The sequence below is a fragment of the Heloderma suspectum genome, chromosome 1 (assembly GCF_057233095.1).
Source record: "Heloderma suspectum isolate Gila_16-S chromosome 1, 16-S_ref, whole genome shotgun sequence".
In the NCBI taxonomy this organism is placed as follows: domain Eukaryota; kingdom Metazoa; phylum Chordata; class Lepidosauria; order Squamata; family Helodermatidae; genus Heloderma; species Heloderma suspectum.
In genome coordinates, this window is record NC_139458.1 from 284,207,848 (window position 1) to 284,231,754 (window position 23,907).

General features: G+C 43.9%; 1 protein-coding gene across 1 annotated transcript in view; it reads right to left on the bottom strand.

The window, feature by feature from the left end:
• The window catches only part of CSMD1 (CUB and Sushi multiple domains 1), a 1,446,416-nt gene that overhangs the window by 292,531 nt on the left and 1,129,978 nt on the right, over positions 1-23,907 (bottom strand). Inside the window, exons 24-26 of the mRNA XM_084811779.1 lie at positions 14,525-14,716; positions 6,288-6,414; positions 2,042-2,244 (exon numbers count right to left, since the gene is read on the bottom strand). Of these exons, the coding sequence (XP_084667905.1) occupies positions 2,042-2,244; positions 6,288-6,414; positions 14,525-14,716 (522 nt within the window). The remainder of the gene's footprint in view (positions 1-2,041; positions 2,245-6,287; positions 6,415-14,524; positions 14,717-23,907) is intronic.

The following is a 23,907-nucleotide window of genomic DNA, read 5'->3' on the forward strand; positions in this document are numbered from 1 at the left end:
GGCCCCTCCTTTTCCTGACTGGATAACAATTTAGAGAGACTCCACCCACATTTCCAGCCTTTCGTACATTGTGACAAGAACCAAAGTGAGGAGGGGGAGTCTTCTTCAGCTGTTGCTTGGTGCTGGGACTCTAAAGCCCTTTAGCCTAGGGATGTACGAAACCCCCTTACCTGGAGTCTGTGGGGGGTCCGCGGGGGGGGGGAGGCGATCTGTCTCTCCTCCCTGGATTCCTCGCCGGCTGGCTCCACTCCACGGCGAGTCCGCGGAGCTGCCGGCTGGCTCCAGCCGCTGGCGGACTTCCGGCCACTGGGACGCAAGTGGCGTCTGGTGTAGCAGACGCCATTTGCATCCCTGCTCTTTGCCGTGATAGGCTATGTAAAGATTTACGTAGCCTATCACGGCAAAGAGCAGGGACGTAAATGGCATCCGCTACTCCGGACGCCATTTTCTTCCGCAGGATGGCAGCGGACAGACCAGACTGGCCGGTGGCAGGTAGGATCCGTTCCAGGGCAACTTTGCGGGGTGGAGGAGGTGGGTGGTCCAGTCCACCACAGACTCCGAAGGGGCCGGATTCTTTAGAATCCAACCTCATTGGAGTCTGTGGCAGAATTCTCTAACATCCCTACTTTAGCCAAGCAGCAACTGAAGCTGGAATATGAGGCCCAACCAATAATTGTGGGTGACATCTAATCTGACACTTAGAAACACATGTAATGTAGCATCATTTCTGATGTGCATTTAGGGATGGCGGAGAATTTCTCCCCGAAACTTCGGGGGGCCGAGCGCCAATGTGTTCGGCCCCCCGAACAAGTTTCGGGAAGAAATCCTCTGCACCCCCCTGCCCCCCCCCGGGACGGGACTTACCTTCCCTGAATGTCCCTCCCGGCGGCGGGTCCGGCTGGCGGTTCGTCGGATGTTCGAGCGGGGCGGGAGCGGCAGCCGGTCTTTCGACCGGCTGCCGCCGCCGCCATTGCAATAAAAGAAAAAAAAAAACCACGTCCCCTGATAGGCTACGTGACGATTCACGTAGCCTATCATGGCTAGATTTGCAAAGTCAGCCGTGATAGGCTACGTGAATCGTCACGTAGCCTATCACGGGTGACTTAAAAAAAAAAAAAAAAAAAGTGTGTACGGATAATGGTGGCCCCCATAGGGAGCCGCCATTCCCGTTCCTTATTTGGTCGCTGTAGTCTATGTAAATGTTTACGTAGACTACGGCAAAAATAAGGGCAACGCAAATAGCGTTGCCCTTATTTTCGCTGTAGTCTACGTAAACATTTACGTAGACTACAGCAACTAAATAAGGAACGCGAATGGCAGTTCCCTATGGGGGCCGCCATTCGCGTACGCGCTTTTTTTTTTTTTTTTTTAAGTCACCCGTGATAGGCTACGTGACGATTCACGTAGCCTATCACGGCTGACTTTGCAGATCTAGCCGTGATAGGCTACGTGAATCGTCACATAGCCTATCAGGGGGCGTTTTTTTTTCTTCTTTACTTTCGCGTTCGCGGCCGGGCGAGGCGGCAAGCCTCCTCCCCGGCCTGAATTTCGGCCGGGCGAGGTGGGAAGCCTCCCCCCTCGGCCTGAACTTCGCGGGGGGAGCAGCGAAGTGCTCCCCCCCACCGCGAACAAGCTGCGAGAAAAGGTAAGTGACTTTCGTCCACCCCTATGTGCATTATTAGAAGCACACAAGGTCTAATAAGTTAATTTGCATCTCCCAGTTTTTCTGGCATCACATTCGGAAGTGAAAGCGGAATGTGTAGAGCAGTTTGAAACAAAGTTTATTTTATTATATTTCCTGTTGGGTAAAAAAAATTAACTTGTTAGGTACATTGTTTTTGGATTAATTATTCAAAACATAAGAACAGATAAAGGAGATCCCTTATTTCAAATCTTTCATAAAATAATGTTTGTGGTTAGCTAATAGAGCATATGTATTCAGTAGATTCTGGGCTCTTACCAGTTGGAGACTGGTTTTCAAGAAGACATATGAGACAAGCTTTCAGCAACAAACACACATAAAAGGCCAAAATTCACCTACTTGAGAACTGGATAGAAAAGCCAGATTTGCTGATGAAGAAGTCACTGTCAAATTGTAAGGTCAATGAATTGAAAGTGCTATAAATGTCCTCAGGAAGGGCTGAGCCACTCCACTCTTTAAGTAGAATACTGCTTTCAAGGGGGCCGTCCCACACTTTCAGGATGTCATGAGCCACCTCAGTGTCAAAAACAATAAAATGCAAACTGCAAATGAAAGGGTAACATATGATACATGTCATTCTTGGCTACTTTTCTACTTTGGTGTTAAATAAAAAAATGCAGATTAAGGAATAACAGTTCAAGAAGGTAAATGACGCAGAATTAAACATACTTAAAACCACTAGTTTATGATATAACTCATCCTTTAATATAATTAACCCAGAGTTCTAAATTATGTTCTGTTCAAATGAAAAAGAAGAAAGAGATGTTGTCATCAATCCTCTCTAGTTAAAAGACATATCCCAAGAACATCAGCTTACATTGCATTTGATTTTCCATGAAGGCAACTGGTAGACTATACAATGCAGTCCTAAGTGGCTACTGCCATTTCCAAAGCCCAGCCAGCTTGTGTCAGCTGGGGCAGAAGCGCTGAGGGGTGGACTTACTTTTTTGGTCCCACATAGTTTCTGTTGTTGTTGTTGTTGTTGTTCTTGTTGTTGAAATGTCTCCCACCCAGTGATTCTAATCAGGGTAAATGGTCACACTGGTGGAGAGGTACCTCCACCCCATCCAACCATCTTGGAAGGCTATCTAACTGGATTAGGATTTCTGCATATGACATTAACAATGCCACTGTATACATATCTACCCCAAAGTATGTCCCATTGAGTTCAATAAGGCTTACTCTTGGTAAGTGTATAGAGGATTACAAGCCACATTTCCAAACACAGCAGTCCTAAGCTAAGGGTGAGGAGCCTGATTGACAGAGGGCTCCGATCTTGGAGGCTCCACCCTGTCCTAAGCCTTCTGAAATCTGATCCCTCCCTGCCCAGTGGCCGGCGCTCTCATTTCTCCCTCTGTATAAGGTTGGATTTCTGTAGAGGAAGTTACTGCAGACATCTCCATGATGGCTGGGAGGAGCCAGGAGGGGGACTCCAATGTCAAGAAAAAACCTTCCAAGGTCAGCGCTCTGTTTAAGTCTTCGAGTAAGACCTTGCAGGGTTTTCTAGAAAATCCTATGGGCTCTGTGACACTCTCTAGGGACCATAGGATTGTACTGGAAATACAATCTAGAGAAATACAGTGCTGTGCTTAGCCAGTTGCACATAGCTCAGACCCCCTCCTTCTTCTAGACTGAAATGATCGGAAGCATCAATTAGATTTTTTGGGAAAATTAATTCCTTTTAATTCAAATCCTATTTCAAAAGAAAGGTATGATGTCACAAAATTTGACATCAAATTTATAAATTTGAGGGTGGGAGAGGGGAACCAACAAACAAAAATGTCTGGATTCCTTTCCTTGTCATCACAATCCCTCCTTACAATTAAGGGCTTCTAAATGGAAAAAGTCAAATGGACCATTAATACATTATTGGCTAAATATAGTTGGGAGCTTGTTATATATGGTAAAATTAACTCATATGAAATCCTATAATAGCTGTCTATTCAGAAGAAAGTTCCACTGCATTCAATGGGACTCAGTAAGTGGTAAGTAAGCCTTAGGGTGCAATCTTATGGTATTGACACCCCATAGATGGAGGGCTCTGATGTCTGAGCCCTCCATCCATCCTAAGCCTTGTCAGCTAGCGCATTACAGGGCAGGAGGAACAGCCTCACCATCCTCTTTTGCTGTAATTATTACTATGTGGGCCTCTAAGTAGACATGTATGAGAATTTCATTTTTGCTTGCAAAACATGTGGATACCAGGATATGTCCTGTTCAAAGTCCCAAATGCAATTGTGAGCGTGAGCATGTGTCCACTGAAAATGTTTGTAAATTACTGGACATGTGCTCATGTTCGATTTGCACAACTTCCCCAGTTTAATCTTGCACAAATTTCCTAATTTGCACAAATTCCTTCTGTAGGCTGAAACACCTCCGCTTCAATCTATGGAGGAAAGTTGCGCAAATTCAGAAATCTGCCCAAAGTTGGGGAAATTTGTACATAGTTCATGTTTGATCACTGCTTGATTTGCACAATTTGTGCATTTGTGCAGCGTGAGCAGTGAATCATGCATGAGATGAGCAGCGTGATGATGTCTGGAGTATCCTACCAATCTCGAATATCACTAATTTGCCCATCCCTACCTCCAAGCCCATCTAGCTGCTGTGTGCTGGTGGGTGGCAGAACAGGGACCCAAGAGACCTTTGAATCCTTAGCATCTCCTCTCCCTTACCCATCCTGACTATCACCATGCACCCTCTCTTCCTCCCCGACCTCAGGAGAAGAGCAACTGTGGAGCTTTCCACTGTGGCTAGGGGGGCCTGGGGAAGGAGTGAGGAGATCCATGATCAGATCTCTTCTTCTGAGGTCAGTTGCTGTCTGCAGCACCACAGGGTTGTTCTGTGAGTCCGTTTTCAAGAAGGCAGAGAAAGGTAATTAATATAAAGAATTTTGTGCTCAATTGGAATGTATCTGTAACTTTTTGGGAACGTATATTTTCAAAAGAACATTGCAATTGTTATCTTATATTTTTGAAGGAAATCTATAGAATGTCATTTATGTATGTTCATCAAACTCTTGTATAAAATCTAATACCTGGCTATTGAAGTAAAATATATATAAAACAATAAAGGGCATTACTTGACATTAAATAGTCATAGCTACAAGTTAACAAGAATACTGGATTGTCTTAATTCTGGCTATAGAAAGTTAAGTGTCCAATCAATTATGTTATAAGTCAGGCCATGGAGTCCTGAATACACCTGAAGCACGAAAATATCTGTAGAGATATCCATAACCTCTTCCTAAATTAGGACACAGATTCTGGAGCAGAAAGCTAAATATAGTTTATCACTATTTCCACACTACATAGCACAATCCACATTTTTAAAACATTAGAAATTGCATGTGATGTGAAACACTTTCCAGAGAGCTACAGTATTATTGAGAATGGTCACCATTTGAGGCTGTTTTTCCACTTGCTGTAATAAATACTGACTCTGAAGGCTACTAAAAAGTAAATACTAAATCTGTTTTCTAGCTACAGATACTTGTTTGTAATTTCTTATTTCATTCTATATTAATTTCACATTTGCCATTCCTATTAAAATGCAAATGGAGCACTGAATTCACTTGTGATTGAATGAGTGTCTTTTGGTCTAGTGTTAGGGGAATGCATTTATCTTTCTATTTCTAGGAAAAGAAAATGAAATTGTGTGAAAAAATGCTATCTATTTCTCTGAGTAAGTATAAGGAAACTATTCCAGCAAGCAGGCTTTTCCAGTTAAAGTTTAACCTATTTAATATTAGAATCTTAAATATTTAAAATTAAAACAGCAAATGTGTTATTTAAAAGTGCAATGGATTATTATCTTTCTACTGCTGATTTAGAATTTGGGGGGGGGGGGAGAGAGAGAGAGAGAGAGAGAGAAGAAAAAATGCTCATATGCTATCATTCCTGGGAGATTGCATCTGGAATGCTATTTAGGTTCATCTATCTTTCCTCCATCAAAAAGATGGGTAGTTTCCTTGCTGTGGAGATGGGCTCTCTAATGGTTTGTGAATTACATCCTGAGAAATCCTAAGTATTGATCAGTTTAGCTGCAATGGGGCAAACAGTTACGTTTGCTACTGCTGTTAAAGCCAGATCCAGTACTAGCAAAAAGAAAAAAAAATGCTATTGATAATATGTTGTGAAAGGAGTTTGGATGGGACCCCTTGCTCCCATTTCTTCCTTTGTCATTTAAGTTCATGGTGAAAGGAAAGACCAAAAGCATGGATGGCTATTTCTGATCTCACGGGCTTCTGGGCTGACATGGTAATTTACAGCAAATTCCTAAACGTGTTTACTCAGATGTAAGTTCCACTGAGTTCTGTGAGACTCACTCCCTAGTAAGTATTCACATCAAAAGATCTGTCCATAAGTGCATGCTCTTTCATTTACATAAACCAACACCTGTCCATGATTTAAGAAAACAAATAATATTTAAGTCCAGTAAATTGGACATCTTGCTGACTTGCAAATTACCACCAAAAAGGGGAAGGATATATAATATTTAAAAAGTTAATATGCAACTGTTAGCCAAACATACAATGCTATGATTTGGGCATTACTAAATTTAATAGATGAAACTGCATACATACCTAATTGTCCTCCCTGGGTCTGCTTCTATAATCCAAGTACAATGAAGATTGTTGTCATATGGAGCTGGGTAACCTGGAGACAAAATGCGACCTGAAGTGGCAGCATGAATTCGCCCACCACACTCAGCTGAAAAGAAAAGAAAAAAAATCTATTTTTGGAGAGAAGTGCCATGAGTAGGTAGTTCAGGTACTTTATCTTATAGAAACATTCAGGATTGTAATGAGATGGGGTGGAGGTTAATCTGAATTATCTCTCAAAGATTTCCACTGCAAAACCTGCAGGTCTATGGTTGTGCTAGAGTGGGTCAAACCTGATGGATAAGGTTTATGGAAATTAGCTGAATGACGGACATCCAATTGATGTCTAGCAGACTCCATCATTACAGCCTTCAAGCAGGCTGTAGAGACTTACCTGTTTACCTTGGTCTATAACTGAGTTAGGACTCTACTGGGGCATTGTTTATAGGGTGGCTCTGGGTTTTTTTATTTGTTTGTTTATAGTATTTGTATACCACTCCACATCCAAGGACCTCAGAGTGGTGAATAGCAGACATGATAAAGAATAAAAACACCATGTTAAAATAACTTAAAATTGTTTAAAAAGAGACAGAATTCTGATAAAACTAAGTTTGATAAAATGCAGCCAGTCACTTGAGGAAGGCTTCTTGAAATAACAATGTTTTCAGGAGGTGCTGAAAGCAACACAACGCTGGTGCCTGCCTGACCTCCAAAGGCAGGGAATTGCACAGAAAGGGACCACCACGCTGAAGGCTGTTTTCCTAGTGGACTCCAATTGGGCCATGGGTCCACGTGGAACCACCAGGAACATGCCCCCTGATGACCTCAGTGATTGGGCAGGTTGGTAAGGGAAAAGGTGCTCTCTCAGGTATCCTGGTCCCAAGTGGTTTAGGGCTTTATGCACTAGTACTAGAACCTTAAACCTGGCCTGGTAGTGAATAGGCAGCTAGTGCAGTTCCCTCAGCAATGCTAAATTGCATGTTGAAAAGAGGCAGCTCCCGACAACAGCTGAGCTGCTGCTTTCTGCACTAGCTCCAGCTTCTGGACCAGCCTTAAGGGCAGCCCCACACAGAGCACATTGCAGTAATCCAATCTTGTACAACCGTGGCCAAGCTATCCCTGTCCAGGGCATATTGTTTCACTTTACATATGGTACAGTCTGGTTTGAACTGTTAATTTTAATTTTATCATTGCTCTTATTTTTTATTATGGTTTAATGATTTTAGGTTTTGTTGTATGCCACCTTGGGATGTTGGGATGGTTTATCCTAAAATCCTAAATCTTTACGTAGACTACAGCGACCAAATAAGGAATGGGAATGGCGGCTCCTTATGGGGGACGCCATTATCCGTACGTGCTTTTTTTTTTTTTAAAGTCACCCGTGATAGGCTATGTGACGATTTACGTAGCCTATCACGGCTGACTTTGCAAATCTAGCCGTGATAGGCTACGTTAATCATCACGTAGCCTATCATAGGGGCGTGTTTTTTTTTCTTTGATTAGAATGGCGGCGGTGGCAGCCGGTCAAAAGACCGGCTGCCGCTCCCGCCCCGGACGAAGACCCGACGAACCGCCGGCCGGACCCGCTGCCGGGAGGGACATTCGCCAAAGGTAAGTCCCGTCCCGGGGGGGGGGTGCGGGGTGCGGGGGGGTGCGGAGAATTTCTCCCTGAAACTTCTTCGGGGGGCCGAACACGTTGGCACTCAGCCCCCCGAAGTTTCGGGGAGAAATTCTCCGCCAACCCTAGCTTCAGGCCAGGGACAGAGACTACTTTGATCACCTTTGTGGATGATCTACACCAGGAACCAGACAGGGGGAGTGTGTCCTTGTTGGTTTCTCAGTGACTTTCAGTGAATTGACCGTGGTGTCCTTCTGAGATGCCCATCTGAGATAGGACTTGGAAGCACTGCCCTGCATTTTTGCCTAGACAGGCAATTTTTTTCCAGCAAAAGAGATCGTTATCTTGTCATGGTGCTGGAGCTTGAACACCTCAGTGACGTCATGAGCTAAACCATGAAGGGACACCCAAGACGGGAAGGTCATGGCAGAGAGGTCAGACTAAATACGATCCCTGGGAAAGGAAACTGCAACCCACCCCAGTATTCTTGCCATGAAAACTAAATGGATCAGTACAACCAGAGATATGTCGGTATACCATCGGAAGATGGGACTCCAAGGTCGGAAGATGGTCAAAATGCTACTGGGGAGGAACAGAGGATAAGTTCAACTAGCCCCAGATGTGATGACGCAGCTAGCTCAAAGCCAAAAGGACGGCTAGCAGCCAATGGTGCTGGTGGTGAACGATGAATCCGATGTTCTAAAGATCAACACACCATAGGAACCTGGAATGTAAGATCTATGAGCCAGGGCAAATTGGTTGTGGTTACTGGGGAGATGTCAAGATTAAATATAGACATTTTGGGTGTCAGTGAACTGAAATGGACTGGAATGGGCCACTTCACATCAAATGACCACCAGATCTACTACTGTGGACAAGAGGACCACAGAAGAAATGGAGTAGCCTTCATAATTAATAATAAATTGGCTAAAGCAGTGCTTGGATACAATCCAAAAAATGACAGAATGATCTCAATTCGAATTCAGGGTAAGCCATTTAACATCACAGTGATCCAAATATACGCCCCAACCACAGATGCTGAAGAAGCGGAAGTAAATCAGTTCTATGAGGATCTGCAGCACCTACTGGATAGTACGCCAAAAAAATATGCTATTTTCATTAGAGGAGACTGGAATGCTAAGGTGGGTAGTCAAACGACACCTGGAATTACAGGCAAGCATGGTCTGAGAGAACAAAATGAAGCAGGACATAGGCTGATAGAATTTTGTCAAGACAACTCACTGTGCATAACAAACACTCTCTTCCAACAACCTAAGAGACGACTTTATAGATGGACTTCACCAGACGGGTAGGGATGTATGAAAGTCACTTACCTGGTCTCGCAGCTTGCTTCGCGGTGGGGGGGAGGCACTTCGCTGCTCCCCCCAAAGTTCAGGCCGGGGGGGGAGGTTTCCCGCCTCGCCCGGCTGAAATTCAGGCTGGGGAGAAGCGCCCCGTTTCCCAGGCCGCGAACTTCAAAAGAAAAAGAAAAAACGCCCCTGTGATAGGCTACGTAACGATTAACGTAGCCTATCACGGCTGACTTTGCAAATCTAGCCGTGATAGGCTACGTTAATTGTTACGTAGCCTATCACAGGGGCGTTTGGTTTTTTTTACTTTTCTTGTAATGGCGGCGGCGGCAGCCGGTCGGAAGACCGGCTGCCGCCCCCGCCCCTGACAAAGACCTGCCGAACCGCCGCCGGGACCCTCCGACAGGAGGGACATTCGTGAAAGGTAAGTCCCATCCCGGGGGGGGGGCAGGGGGCGGGGGGGCAGAGAATTTCTCCCCAATCAACCTTCGGAAGACCGAATGCGTTGGCACTCGGCCCCCCGAAGTTTCGGGGAGAAATTCTCCCCCATCCCTACGGTCGGCACCAAAATCAGATTGACTACATCCTTTGTAGCCAAAGGTGGCAGACATCTATGCAGTTGGTAAAAACAAGACCTGGAGCTGATTGTAGTTCAGATCGTGAACTTCTCATTGCACAATTTAGAATCAGACTGAAGAGAATAGGGAAGACCCACAGATCAGTTAGATATGAGCTCACTAATATTTCTCATGAATATGCAGTGGAGGTGAAGAATAGATTTAAGGGACTAGATTTAGTAGATAGGGTCCCGGAAGAACTATGGACAGAAGTTCGCAACATTGTTCAGGAGGTGGCAACAAAAAACATCCCAAAGAAAAAGAAAACCAAGAAGGCAAGATGGCTGTCTGCTGAGACACTGGAAGCAGCCCAAGAAAGAAGGAAAGCAAAAGGCAACAGTGATAGGGGGAGATATGCCCAATTAAATGCAAAATTCCAGAGGTTAGCCAGAAGAGATAAGGAATTATTTTTAAACAAGCAATGCGCGGAAGCGGAAGAAGATAATAGAATAGGAAGGACAAGAGATCTCTTCCAGAAAATTAGAAACATTGGAGGTAAATTTCAGGCAAAAATGGGTATGATCAAAAACAAAGATGGCAAGGACCTAACAGAAGCAGAAGAGAGCAAGAAAAGGTGGAAAGAATATACAGAAGATCTGTATAGGAAGGATAATAATACCAGGGATAGATTTGAAGGTGTGGTCAGTGAGCTAGAGCCAGACATCCTGAAGAGTGAGGTTGAATGGGCCTTAAGAAGCATTGCTAATAACAAGGCAGCAGGAGATGATGGTATCCCAGCGGAACTGTTTAAAATCTTGCAAGATGATCCTGTCAAGGTGATGCATGCTATATGCCAGCAAATTTGGAAAACACAAGAATGGCCAACAGATTGGAAAAAAATCAACTTATATCCCCATACCAAAAAAGGGAAGCACCAAAGAACGTCCAGACTATCGAACAGTGGCACTTATTTCACATGCCAATAAGGTAATGCTCAAGATCTTGCAAGGTAGACTCCAGCAATTCATGGAATGAGAATTGCCAGATGTACAAGCTGGGTTTAGAGAAGGCAGAAGAACTAGAGACCGAATTGCCAATATCCGCTGGATAATGGAGAAAGCCAGGGAGTTTCAGAAAAACAGCTATTTCTGTTTTATTGACTATTCTAAAGCCTTTGACTGTGTGGATCATAACAAATGGTGGCAAGTTCTTGGTGGCATGGGGATACCAAGTCATCTTGTCTGCCTCCTGAGGAATCTGTATAACGACCAAGTAGCAATGGTAAGAACAGACCATGGAACAACGGACTGGTTTAAGATTGGGAAAGGAGTATGGCAGGGTTGTATACTCTCACCCTACCTATTCAACCTGTACGCAGAACACATCATGTGACGTGCTGGGCTTGATGAAGCCAAGGCTGGAGTTAAAATCGCTGGAAGAAACATTAACAATCTCCGATATGCAGATGATACCACTTTGATGGCTGAAAGTGAGGAGGAGCTGAGGAACCTCATGACGAAGGTGAAAGAAGAAAGTGCAAAAGCTGGGTTGCAGTTAAACCTCAAAAAAACCAAGATTATGGCAACCAGCTTGATTGAGAACTGACAAGTAGAGGGAAAAAACATGGAGGCAGTGACAGACTTTGTCTTTCTAGGTGCAAAGATTACTGCAGACGCTAACTGGAGCCAAGAAATCAGAAGACGTTTACTTCTTGGGAGGACAGCAATGACAAATCTTGATAAAATAGTTAAGAGCAGAGACATCACACTGACAACAAAGGTCTGCATAGTTAAAGCAATGGCATTCCCCGTAGTAACCTATGGCTGCGAGAGCTGAACCATAAGGAAGGCTGAGCAAAGGAAGACAGATGCTTTTGAACTGTGGTGCTGGTCTGGAGGAAAATTCTGAGAGTGCCTTGGACTGCAAGAAGATCAAACCAGTCCATCCTCCAGGAAATCAAGCCAGACTGCTCACTTGAGGGAATGATATGAAAGGCAAAACTGAAGTACTTTGGCCACATAATGAGAAGACAGGATACCCTGGAGAAGATGCTGTGTTGCTAGGGAAAGTGGAAGGCAAAAGGAAGAGGGGCCGACCAAGGGCAAGATGGATGGATGATATTCTGGAGGTGACGGACTCGACCTTGGGGGAGCTGGGGGTGGCGATGGTTGACAGGAAGCTCTGGCATGGGCTGGTCCATGAAGTCGCAAAGAGTCGGAAGCGACTGACCGAATAAACAACAACAACAAGGTGCAGCTTTGGGGAGGGGGGAGGGCAGGGGCCTGGAGACCCAATAGGAAGTTGCATAAAGCAGCTTCCACAGTCTCCTCCCCTCCCTGCTCCCCCTTTTTCTGTTTCTGCAGTCCATTTTCGAGCACAGAGATGTAGCCAATGCAGGTAGGGATGTATGAAAGTCACTTACTTTTTTGCGGAATCTTTCGCGGTGGGGGGGAGGCAGTCCATAAATATTTATGTAGGCTAGAACGGCAAAAAATAAAGCAGCGCAAATAGCGCCCACTATGCTATTTGCGTTCCCCTTTCTTTTGCAGTTTTATCTTACGTAAATATTTACGTAAGATAAATCGGTGAAAAATAGGGAACGCAAATGGTGGCCGCCGTAGCCACTGCCATTTGTGTACGCCGGTTTGTGTTTTTTTGGTTAGCCGTGGTAGGCTACGTAAATTCTTACATAGCCTATCATGGCTACAAGGATGGCAATGGTGGTGGTGGCAGCCCAGCTGCGGCCAGCCAGGAGAACAGCCACCGCCGCTGAAGCCACTGGAGCCGCTGCCGGAACCGCCGCCGCCACCCAATCCACCGCATCCGCCCCAGGTAAGTGCCGTCCCAGGGGGATTCCACAGGGGGGCGGGGGGGAGGGGGCCATTCCGCCACGGATTCCGGGGAGCCGGATTCTAAAGAATCCGGCTTCACTGGAATCCGTGGCGGAATTCTCCACCATCTCTAGATGCAGGGGAAGGGGAGCACGGCTTCTGGGAACTGAGATTGAAGCCTCAGTTCTCAGAAACCAAACAATCCTATGGCACTCTAGACAGTGTCTAGTGGCCATAGGATTGCTCCCTCAAAGAACCAAATGGAGGATATATGGAGTAGTATCCAATGTTAGTACTACTTAGAGTAGACCGGACCCACTGCAATAAATGAATCTTAAGTTAGCCATGACTAACTTAAGTGCCATTCATTTCAATGGATCGACTCTAAGCAGGGCTAATACTGGTTACTATCCATGGTATTTTAACTAGAAAAAGTACATCAACTGACTGGAGGGTATCTGGTTAAGACAGAAGTACCTCAGGTAGTGTGAAGAACGAAATTTTCTTGTCATGCTTTTAAGGAAATTTAGAAGTACTGTCCTATAGAATTAACCTAAAGTGTAAATAATATTCAGCTAAGTGCTATCCTCTTGACAGTCTGATTCTTGCATGGATGAGCAAAGCACACCGCATACATAGGCCACAGCACTTACATTTCTTTTAGTCATATGTCTCAAAAAATAAGAGTAACCTTTCTTTATGTTGATAGAGGCTTTTTATTCTCACATTTAATGTGTTGTGCATGTATCATTTGCTAGCAACATATACCTCAACAGGCTATTTCAGGTCTTGTTCAGTCAAAATACAGATTTTTCATACTGGCAATTAAGATGACACGACCTTTATGTCATATGTGACTGCTGAGTTTAAAACACTGAGAGGATAGATGAAACACACAAGGGTACTCAATTAATTTCATTTGATTTGAAAGCTCCCTTAAACAAGATTGAAAAGGCACTACAGAGAGTTCATCTACCCACCCACCTTTTCTCCACTTAGACACAGCCTATCTCAGATTCCTTTGGGTTAGAAAAAATAAAATCACAGAGGAAAGAATCAAAGAAATCCACTTACTGGGCACTATCAATGTAGGGCAGAAAAGATTAGAATTTTATAGAGTTCTCATTACAGTGAAATTTATACATTAATTATACATGCTTGCCTGACCTCATCAACAGGACCCTTGGTCAGTAGGAATGCTGGTAAAAGACCTTCAGAGCTTGTAAAAGCCTAGCCTACTTCAAAAAAAAAAAAAAAAAAGGCAAGCTTTGAAAGCCCCCAAGTTCTCCCTCCAAAAGGGTGACCCATGAACAGTGGATGCTGGCAACCACACCTGATTTCACACCTGCTCCATAGGAACTAATACAGCCATAGATTCCTATGGGGAAAACAGATGCTGTAGGGATGAAATTGATGGGGTGGGGCCAAAAGTCATCCTCTCCCCATGGATGAGCCATGGGGAATGGGTTTTGGACCCCACCCCATTTTGTCCCTGCACCATATTTCCCCAGTCCCCTAGGAACTAACGGTGATTCTGGATAGGCCTGCTTAGACAAAACTTCTGAGAAATTCCAAAAAGAAGCTAAAAGAGTATGGATAAGGCTTGTGAAATTTCTCATGGGCTGAAAGTATATACATTCCTAGGCTGCACCATATTTACTGAAGAGCGAAATTCAAGGTGAATTTAAAGATTCATATGCAAAACATGAGAAGAATTTCGAGAAAAGCCAAAAGAGTTTCAGTAAGACTAACCGGATTTCTCTGGAACGGTTCACACACATTTGGATAGATTACACAGCATTTCAAAAGACGAGTATCAAATAACTGATCATGAATAAACCATAAGAAGAGGTATTGCATTTTTAATGTTGAACTCTTACATTACTGTATTCTCTGATATTACCTATACAAGTAGGCAAAGGCTTGTCCCAAACTCTTCTGTCTCCACTTAGGCAAGTAATAATGCTACTGCCATGCATCATGTAGCCAGGATTGCAACTATATAGAATAACAGTGTCAGTGTAATGCCCTTCATCACGGATCTTGTAGCCATAATTTGGTGTTCCAGGATCCTCACATTTCACTAAATCAAAACCTGTAAAGAAAGGAACATACCGAAACAAACCTTCGAATTAATTGAATTGCTTCTTGAGCTACACAAACAATAACTCATTTTGTTTCATTATCAAAACCAGAAAAGACTCTGCAATGCGTGGTTATTATCAGGAAGTTTTAGAATAGTTAAGGAGAAAGAGGACAAAACAGTTAGGTTTTTGATCAGGTTTCAGAAATGGATCTGGGTCCTTGTCCCTCACTATGATGTCACTTCTTTGTTTAACTTATTTTGAACTTGTTTTACAATACAATAAAGTACATGTACAGGAATATGGGGAAAGAATGAGAACATTTGATCGTATACCCACTATATGCAGAATGCAAACATCCTATATGCCTTCAGAGTGACAGTCAATGGGCTTATTCAGATTATACTTTCCCAGAGCTCAATCTTAAGGGTAAGGATGGCCGACACATGGGAATCCAGCCCTTTAAGGGCCCACTGGATTCCAGTGCTGCCCCCAGCTTAGCTTGCCTTTGTGAGCCCACCCCCCGAAATCTGGGAACTTGCCCAGGTTTCCCCCCCAACCTGGAATGTGCACACATTCTGGGGTGGGACGGCGACCAAAACCCCAAGTTCCCACTGTGGATGCTGCCACCACAATGTTCCCTCCATCCATGCCACTGGGAGGGATGGAGGGAACATGGCCGCAGCAGCGGCAGTCTGGTGGAAGAGTGGGAGACGGACACTCCCCTCCTGCTCTTCTGCCACTGCCATGGCACAAACTGTCATCCCTCTCTCTGTGTGTCAGGCCAACTCCGGCAGAGAGAGAGGGACAAAGGTTGCATGGGAGTGGGAGGGTGAGACTGAGCGGGGAGTGTCATGGGCCACAGCATTCCCATGCTGCCCTCCTCCGCTGCCATCACTATGCAAAAGGGCAAAAATCTGCCAGCTGGCCTGACTTGACAAGGGTCAACTCAAGCCAGCTGGTGGATGTTAGGTTGGAGTCCGGGGGGGGGGGGTGTGAACCGGCAAAGGCTCACTGAGCTCCACCGCACAGACAGATTCCTCAAAATCCTTACTTATGAGTAGTAGGAGAGCTACAAGGGTATCTTCCCACCTGCCCATCAGGTACACCTATTCCACCTCTGTCACTTTTATCCATATCTGGATAAAGGTTATATGCAGGTCTGAATAGGTTATATGCATGCAGGTAAAATCCAATATATACAGGCCCAAATGGTCTCATAAGAAACCCAGATTTTATGCTGGATACAGATTGTGTTGTTCATGCCTATGCATCCTGGAATTTACACATGTATACCCTATACAAACATTACACCCTATTCCAACATTATGCGTGGGACTACCGGTGGTGGGGCAGGCATACCTGGTGGGCAGGGGGAAGTCGCTCTCCCACCACTCATGGGGACCAGCTTGGTGAGCTTATCATCCAATCTGGTCAAAGAGTTTTCTTCATTTCACATAAATGAGATTCCCATTTTTACCTTAATATTCTCCAATTTGGGGACCCTTCTGCTGTTACTTTTATGCCATGCAAGGGAGCTTTTGCAACATGGCTCCTTCCTGTGCCATGAAGTTAATGTCAGAAGAGAAAAATGTAAATGATTTCTTGAAAACTGTACATGTTTTATTACTTACTGGAGAAATAATGCACAGGCATCAACAAACATTAGTCATGTATTCAACGTATTGTGAGATTTAAACATGCTGATTGTAAATATTATGTATTAAATATTTTTCTTTAGTTTTTAAGTATTTATATCCAAACTTGCTGTGCAAATGTTTGGATGTAAATACTTAAAAAATAACGATGGCTTAGAATACAACTCAGGGTATGGTAAATAAAAGCACGACTAAATACAGGCCAGTAACAGAAATACAATCCTAATTCAACAGTTCAGACTTAGGTCTCAAATTCACCTTGAAATAAAATATATGCTCGTATAAATAACTGCATACATGTTTTATAAAATTCAATTAAATATTCTGAAAAAGAAGTATTCTTGGGTCATGTGAAATTAATTAATGGCCTGTATCCAATGATAGCATGAGTTGAAGACACCTTATGCAACCCATGTTTCCCCTCCCCTCTTCCCTCCGCAGTCCCTTGTATCCCCCCCACAAAAAAAACCCTCTTCAGAATGTCATGGGTCCCTCCTGAACAGCAGGAGGCTGTGTCATTCAGGGTTGCAGTGGAAGGGAGAAATCGCCTGGCAACTTGCAGAGCGATCCTGCACCGGCAGGACTTCCTCTGGTGCAAGATTACTCTGCCAAAAGCAGCCCTATATGACACAGGAGGAGGGACCCATGACCCTGAGACAGTGTTCAGGAGGTACAGAGGGCTGCAGATGCAAGGAGGGGAAGAAAGAGAAAGATCTGCTGTGCAAACTACCTTCCACACATGCAACCGCTGGATACAAGTCTAAATGTCTTTCTTACATGAATGTTCTCCATCTGGAAGCTGATGGAACATTGGTGTGGGATTCAATCCACATGGTTGGGGCTTCTGACATTAATTGAGGATGCTCCTGTGTTGTGAAAGCAATGTCAAAAGTGGTCGTAATCTCTCTTGATGATAGCCATCTTATGTTTTTTGCTCTACTTGCTTTGCCTGAAGATGAGCTATGCAAAGCTTCCAGCACCATTTTTAAACCGCTGTTTGGTCAAGTGGGCTATTATCTCATGGATTCTACGCTGCTATTTTTCAATACAAGGAGGCATCTTCAATACTTTAATAACTGGTTTCCCTATATATTCAACCATTTAGGATTGGTGGCAGCTTGAAATACCATTAATACATTTTTTAAAAGGCTCCATTTAATGGGCCACCTTATACATGCATGTGCTTGCATGCAATCAGAAAATTTTTAACTTGCTTTTTAACAGCATTATCATCTCATCTGTGCCACATCAGAAGTGCTTTTGAAACTCAGTTGAGGTGGGATGATGAGGGAAGACACTTTAGAAGCAGTTTCCAATGCAGCACAGCAGAGTTGCACTTTTAAAAATAAAGCTAAAAGTGCCGCTGTATGCATGGATCCTTCTGTGTGCTTCTTTGGACTGGAGTCAAAGAACGTATCTGAAAATAATTGAGCATTTCTGAATATGTGATCTGTGATTCAAATGACTGCAATAAGGCTTGCTGGCAATTCTCAGCAACAGATGTCAATCATATAGACATGAGAACATGATGAATCTGTTTACTGGTGCAGGTGCTTTGATAGGAAGGTAATACAGAGCCTCAGAAAATACACTGATAGATTAGAAGGCAGGTCAGATTAGAGTGATATTAAGCAGGATCGCACACTGTTTATGGTGACAAATGCGGTACACAAAGAAGAAACATTTCATCCCAATGTATAGGCAGTGTTACACTGTACGTTGGAAGCATTATACTTAACCAACTGTCAAATTTGTTAGTGGAAAAATATCACTTATCAACACAAGTATATGTAAAAGATTTAGGGAGCAATCCTATGGCCGCTAGACAGTGGCTAGACGGCCATAGGATATGCTGCTTTCCGGGAACTGACCTCCCCTCACTTCTGCCTCGGAAGCAGCATGGAACAGCCCCATCCTCCATGCTCGCAAGAGGAGTGCGGAGGGGCCGGAAAGAGGCATGGCTGGGGGCGTTCCGGGGCGGGGACAGCATAGCTGCCTGTACAACACATCCAATGTGTTGTACAGCAGCCTCCTTCCCCGCTCCGTGCTCCTGCGGCTAGGCAGTTGCAATTGGCTGTCTAGCAGAAAAAGCAGGGCAGAAGTTTGGAGGGAATGATCCCCTCCGTGCTTCTCTTGCCCTGCTTTGGATAGGTGGTCCCCTCTGCGTTCAGACTCAGAGGCAGCCATCTATCTAGATAGGATTGTGCCCGTAATGTAAGCGGATTGCCCACCGGGTTGACTTGAATCTGCATTCACAGACTTGCAATTTCACCTTGCCATAGAAAAAAGAATACAATAAAATTATACATTTCCATTTCAGAAAGGAGTTGACCCTTAAGAATAGACTTGTTTGTTAATTTCCTCAGGCAAAGTAGGTGAGCAGAAATGTACTTTAAATTCCAAAATATTGAACTAGAAATTTGGCTGCTGCTGTTGGTGCTAACCAGGTCCACTTAGTTAACACTACTACAGTCGGTGGTCTGATGACCTCTCCTGCAATGTATCCTCCCCCTTGGGAACTAGGAGGTAAGTGTGTGTGTGTGGGGGGGGGGCAAACTGAGGCTGAATACATGTACAATTAAAAATAGATCCTACAATGCTGTGAAAATTCTGTCAGCTCTCTTTTCGTATTAACTTCTGTCTCTACCATTCCAGCAACCTGATACGTCAGCCTTGCCCATTCCCCATTCACTCACGTCCTGGTCTCTACTGCTGCGGTCTTCTCTGGCAGGGAAACATATAGGGATGTGTGAGATTTTGCTCCATCTGGGTTATTTTATAGCTTTACCCAATTCACAACACCCAGACCTGAACATGGACCAAATGCAATCTGTGGTCAGAAATTCATACATTTTCAAGCTTGTGTTGTGTTCCACAAAAGGAAAAAAAAATGTTTTAGACAACATGCACACATTTGAAAAAGGTGCAAAAAAAATGTGTACATTTCCAAACTATGTGCAATCATGCTTTAGTAACAGGTACATGCACCCCAAAATGCATGTTTAAAAACACATACATTACTGCGTACATTATGAAAAATGCATTCACATTTCTGTACGGATTTTTTAATTATTATTTGCAAGCTCATGAGGAAACAGGGCAGAATGAGCTTGACCTCAAAAAAAGGGGAGCTCAGTGAGACCAAGATTGACTATGGTAGAGACAGATCTTAATATAAAATGAGAGCTGACGGTGCATTCATGGCATTGTGAACTCTCTTCATACCTTGCACTGGCCAATGAGATCACATTATGCCAGTACTTTTCCAGCTGCACTGGCTGCCAGTCCATTTCCAGGCCCAATTCAAAGTGCTGGTATTAATACTCAAAGCCTTTAACAGCTTGGAGCCAGGTTGTCTGAAGGATCGCCCCCTCCCATATATGCCTGTCTGGACCTTAAGATCATCCTCAGTGGCCCTTCTCCAGGAGCCCCTGCCAAAGGAAGTGAGGTGGGTGGCTACCAGGAAGAGGGTCTTTTCTGTTGTGGCACCCCAGCTGTAGAACGAGCTCCCTAGAGAGGTTTGCCTGGCACCTACGTTGTACTCCTTCCTGCACCAGGTGAATACCTGTTTATTCTCCCAGTATTTTAGCATTTTAGCTTCCTACTCTTTTAGCTTTGGTGTTTTAAATCTGTATTTTAAATCTCTGCATTGCTGCTAGGTTTTATTCTGGTTGTATTGTTATATTGTGGTCTCAATGCTTTTATTTTTTTATATTGTTTTATCCTGTGTTTTTTGGTTTTAATTTTGGTGAACCTCCCAGAGAGCTTCAGCTATTGGGTGGTATAGAAATGAAATGAATGAATGAATGAATGAATAAATAAATAAATAAATAAATATTGTAAGTGTGGTGGGAAGGGTTAAAGGCCCCCTATCCCTCCCAGCTAGGGTCCAAATCTGGATTGGGACCCCTGTGCTTACTCTAGAGTAAAAATAGGAAAGAAAAAGAAATGTGTGGTTTGGGTCTTAGTAAAGTTCTTTGTCACAGAACCTTCTGCCACCTCTTTGGTAAGTAGTTGTTAGGCACGTGAGGTTATCAAGAAACTCAGATAGCTTTCTTCCAAAAGAAACACTTTTGTTTCTGATAAAGAAAAACAACAGAAATTGAGAACACTGAAATGTAAAAACTACTTTACCAAAATGAGGTTTGAGATTAGAGCAGCTATTAAAAATACTAAAATACCAAATTAAGTTTTCCTTTCTCGCAAACTGTTCTATTACAGCAGGTTTTGTTACTTTGTTTCCATAAACCTATCTATTAAGAGTTTGACTATGACAGTCTTTCTTTTAAACCAAAATCCCTTTTCCATCTACACTCCTCATCATCTTTCCTCCTCCTGCTCTCCCTCATAACCTTCTTCTTCTCCTGTTAGATCTATAACTGCTGGCTTTCTCAGCACCTGCTTTTCCCTCTTAAGATTCTCAAAGTAGGGATGGGGGAGAATTTCTCCCCGAAACTTTGGGGGGCCGAGCGCCAACGTGTTCGGCCCCCCGAAGTAGTTTTGGGGAGAAATTCTCTGCCCCCCCGCCCCCTGCACCCCCCCAGGACGGGACTTACCTTTCCCGAATGTCCCTCCTGGCGGCGGGTCCTGGCGGCGGTTCGTCAGGTCTTCGACAGGGGCAGAGGCGGCAGCCAGTCTTTCGACCGGCTGCCGCCGCCGCCATTCCAATAAAAGTAAAAAAAAAAAACAACGCCCCTGTGATAGGCTACGTGATGATTAACGTAGCCTATCACGGCTAGATTTGCAAAGTCAGCTGTGATAGGCTACGTAAATCGTCACGTAGCCTATCACGGGTGACTTTAAAAAAAAAAAGCGCATACGGCTAATGGCGGCCCCCATAGGGAGCCACCATTCGCGTTCCTTATTTGGTCGCTGTAGTCTACGTAAAGATTTACGTAGACTACAGCGACCAAATAAGGAACGCGAATGGCGGCTCCCTATGGGGGCCGCCATTTGCGTACGCGCTTTTTTTTTTTTTTAAAGTCACCCGTGATAGGCTACGTGACGATTAACGTAGCCTATCACGGCTGACTTTGCAGATCTAGCCGTGATAGGCTACGTTAATCGTCATGTAGCCTATCACGGGGGCGTTTTTTTTTTTTTTTACTTTTTATTTTGCAGCCGGGCGAGGTGAGGCGCCTCCTCCCCGGCCTGAATTTCGGCTGGGCGAGGCGGGAAGCCTCCCCCCCGGCCTGAATTTCGGCCGGGCGAGGCAGGAAGCCTCCCCCCCGGCCTGAACTTCGGGGGGAGCAGCGAAGCGCCCCCCCCACCACAAACAAGCTGCAAGACCAGGTAAGTGGCTTTCGTGCACCCCTATCTCAAAGGGGTTTCCCTCATTTAGTGCAGGACCACTTCTCCTGCCAATCAAGTTCAAAATTAAAAATTACCTCAAACAACACATCAGCTTATGATCAATCATACAACAATTATACATTACAAAACCTCACAACATTTATATCAGTTTCATAACAATATTGCCCCCAAAATAAACATTTAAAAACCGGTCACAAGTTACATTTTGTCAGAATAGGCTTTGATTTAAATTTCTCAGTTTACCCAACTCTTTGAAATGGAGTGAACTAGAAAATTAAATTTTGTTTAAAGGGGGGGGGAGGAGGAATGCTTCAGTAGTCCACTGTAAAGGCAAAATTGAATCTGGCAGTATTTTCTCTGCAACTGTTCTATTGCTTTACCTTTGCAGAACTGAACACTGGAAGTGCCAAATGCCATTTTAATTCAGCTAGAAGTCCAAATGTTCAAAATTTATATTTATAACTTGATTTTTCTATTGTATTTTCCTAGAATTCTGAACACAGAAAAGCTAGTTTTGTTGACAGTGAAATGGGAATCTGGAAATTTCCTTTCAGTTACTCAGAAGACGCAACAGAGGGAGGGGAAAGGAGGACTCACACCCCTACATCCCTTTTCCCCCATTCTTCTCCAGCTCCTTCCCCATCTCCCAGAAGGAAAGACAGGTATCTTATCAAAACAGCTGCTCCACTTATGCTGGGGAGACAGACGGAGATCCACAAACAGAACTATTTGTCAGGAAGATATAACAGCCATGGTAGTTTACTCCCTTCCCCCTTCAGCCCCAATGCTTCACAGGAGTTAAGCCGAAATAATAACTACATATTCCCACTGAGATGAAGGAACCTCTTCCAATGCATGCATTTGGGTCGTTTTCCCTCCCTGATCACAGCCCAAATTGCTCTTCCTCTGCCCCCACAACACAACGTATTGTTGTGACTTTAAGTAATGTCAAGGTAACTCTGGCAGATATATCTCAGGCTACACCATTTATATGGAAGGAGCCATAGTGAGCAATTACTTGATGCTTTCAATTCACACAGAATCAAAATAAGGGAAAGATCAAGGGAGGCAAAATAATGCCTTTTATTTCATAGAAGAAATATTTCTGTTGTGTCCTACTACTACACTCTTCAGTCTCTTCCTTTAGGGGCATCCTGCTCTCTCTAAACACCAAATGAGCTGTATTTCTGTATTATCAAATGACAAAATACCTTTAAGATCTATAAACAAACAAACAAAACAACCAGAGTTCAGGTAAAAGGACCATAAAGTAAATTCATGAAAAACACCACCAACTGCACAATAACATTCTTTAGCCACTCTCTGCATGTCAAAACTTATCCAGTGTCTCCCAGGAATTGCATTGCTCTTTTTAAGTCTAATTCCTTAGCCTCTATGAAGGCATTTACAAGCAAAAAAGCATTTTAAGGTTTCTGTCAGTTTATTTTAAACTCTAATGTGATCAGGCTTTTTACCTGGGTTGAAGTGTTATGTAGTCTGACTGCAGAGAACATAACAACTTAAGTCTCTCTGGCATTAGAATTACATTTTCCTTCCTTCCTTCCTTCCTTCCTTCCTTCTCTCTCTCTCTCTCTCTCTCTCTTTCTCTCTCTCTCTCTCTTTCTCTCTCTCTCTCTCACACACACACACACACACAATATTACTGGGAACTTTAACTGTCAGAACATGTCATTCTAGAATTTTTGCATTCCCTATTTGTGTTTTGTATACTTTGCCATACAGGAACATGCCAAGTGAGAAACATTAATTCCACCTAATGTATTAATATATTAATGGCAAGCACACACACTTTCCCCTGCACTGTGGGGGGGAAGAAAGCGTGCGCATGCGTGTGTGTGTGTGTATCCAAAAAGCACCTGCAGGGAGAAGGATGATTTGGAAAAGGGTCATGGCATACAGGAGGGGAAAACCCTTTCCCCCATACCAATTACCCTATGTAAATCCCCTCTTTCCCACTCCCCTGCCCCAAACTACTATTACCTGCAGAGGGTAAAACATATAGATACAACATGAATACTTATATGTTTAATTCTCCACATATTGCATTGCATTGCATTTATTGCATTTATACCCCGCCTTTTTTCCTCTTGCAAGGAACTCAAGGCGGCTTACATTATCCTCCTCCTGAACATTTTATCCTCACAACAACAACCCTGTGAGGTGGGTTGGGCTGAGAGGCTGTGACTGGCCCAAAGTGATCCAGTGAGCTT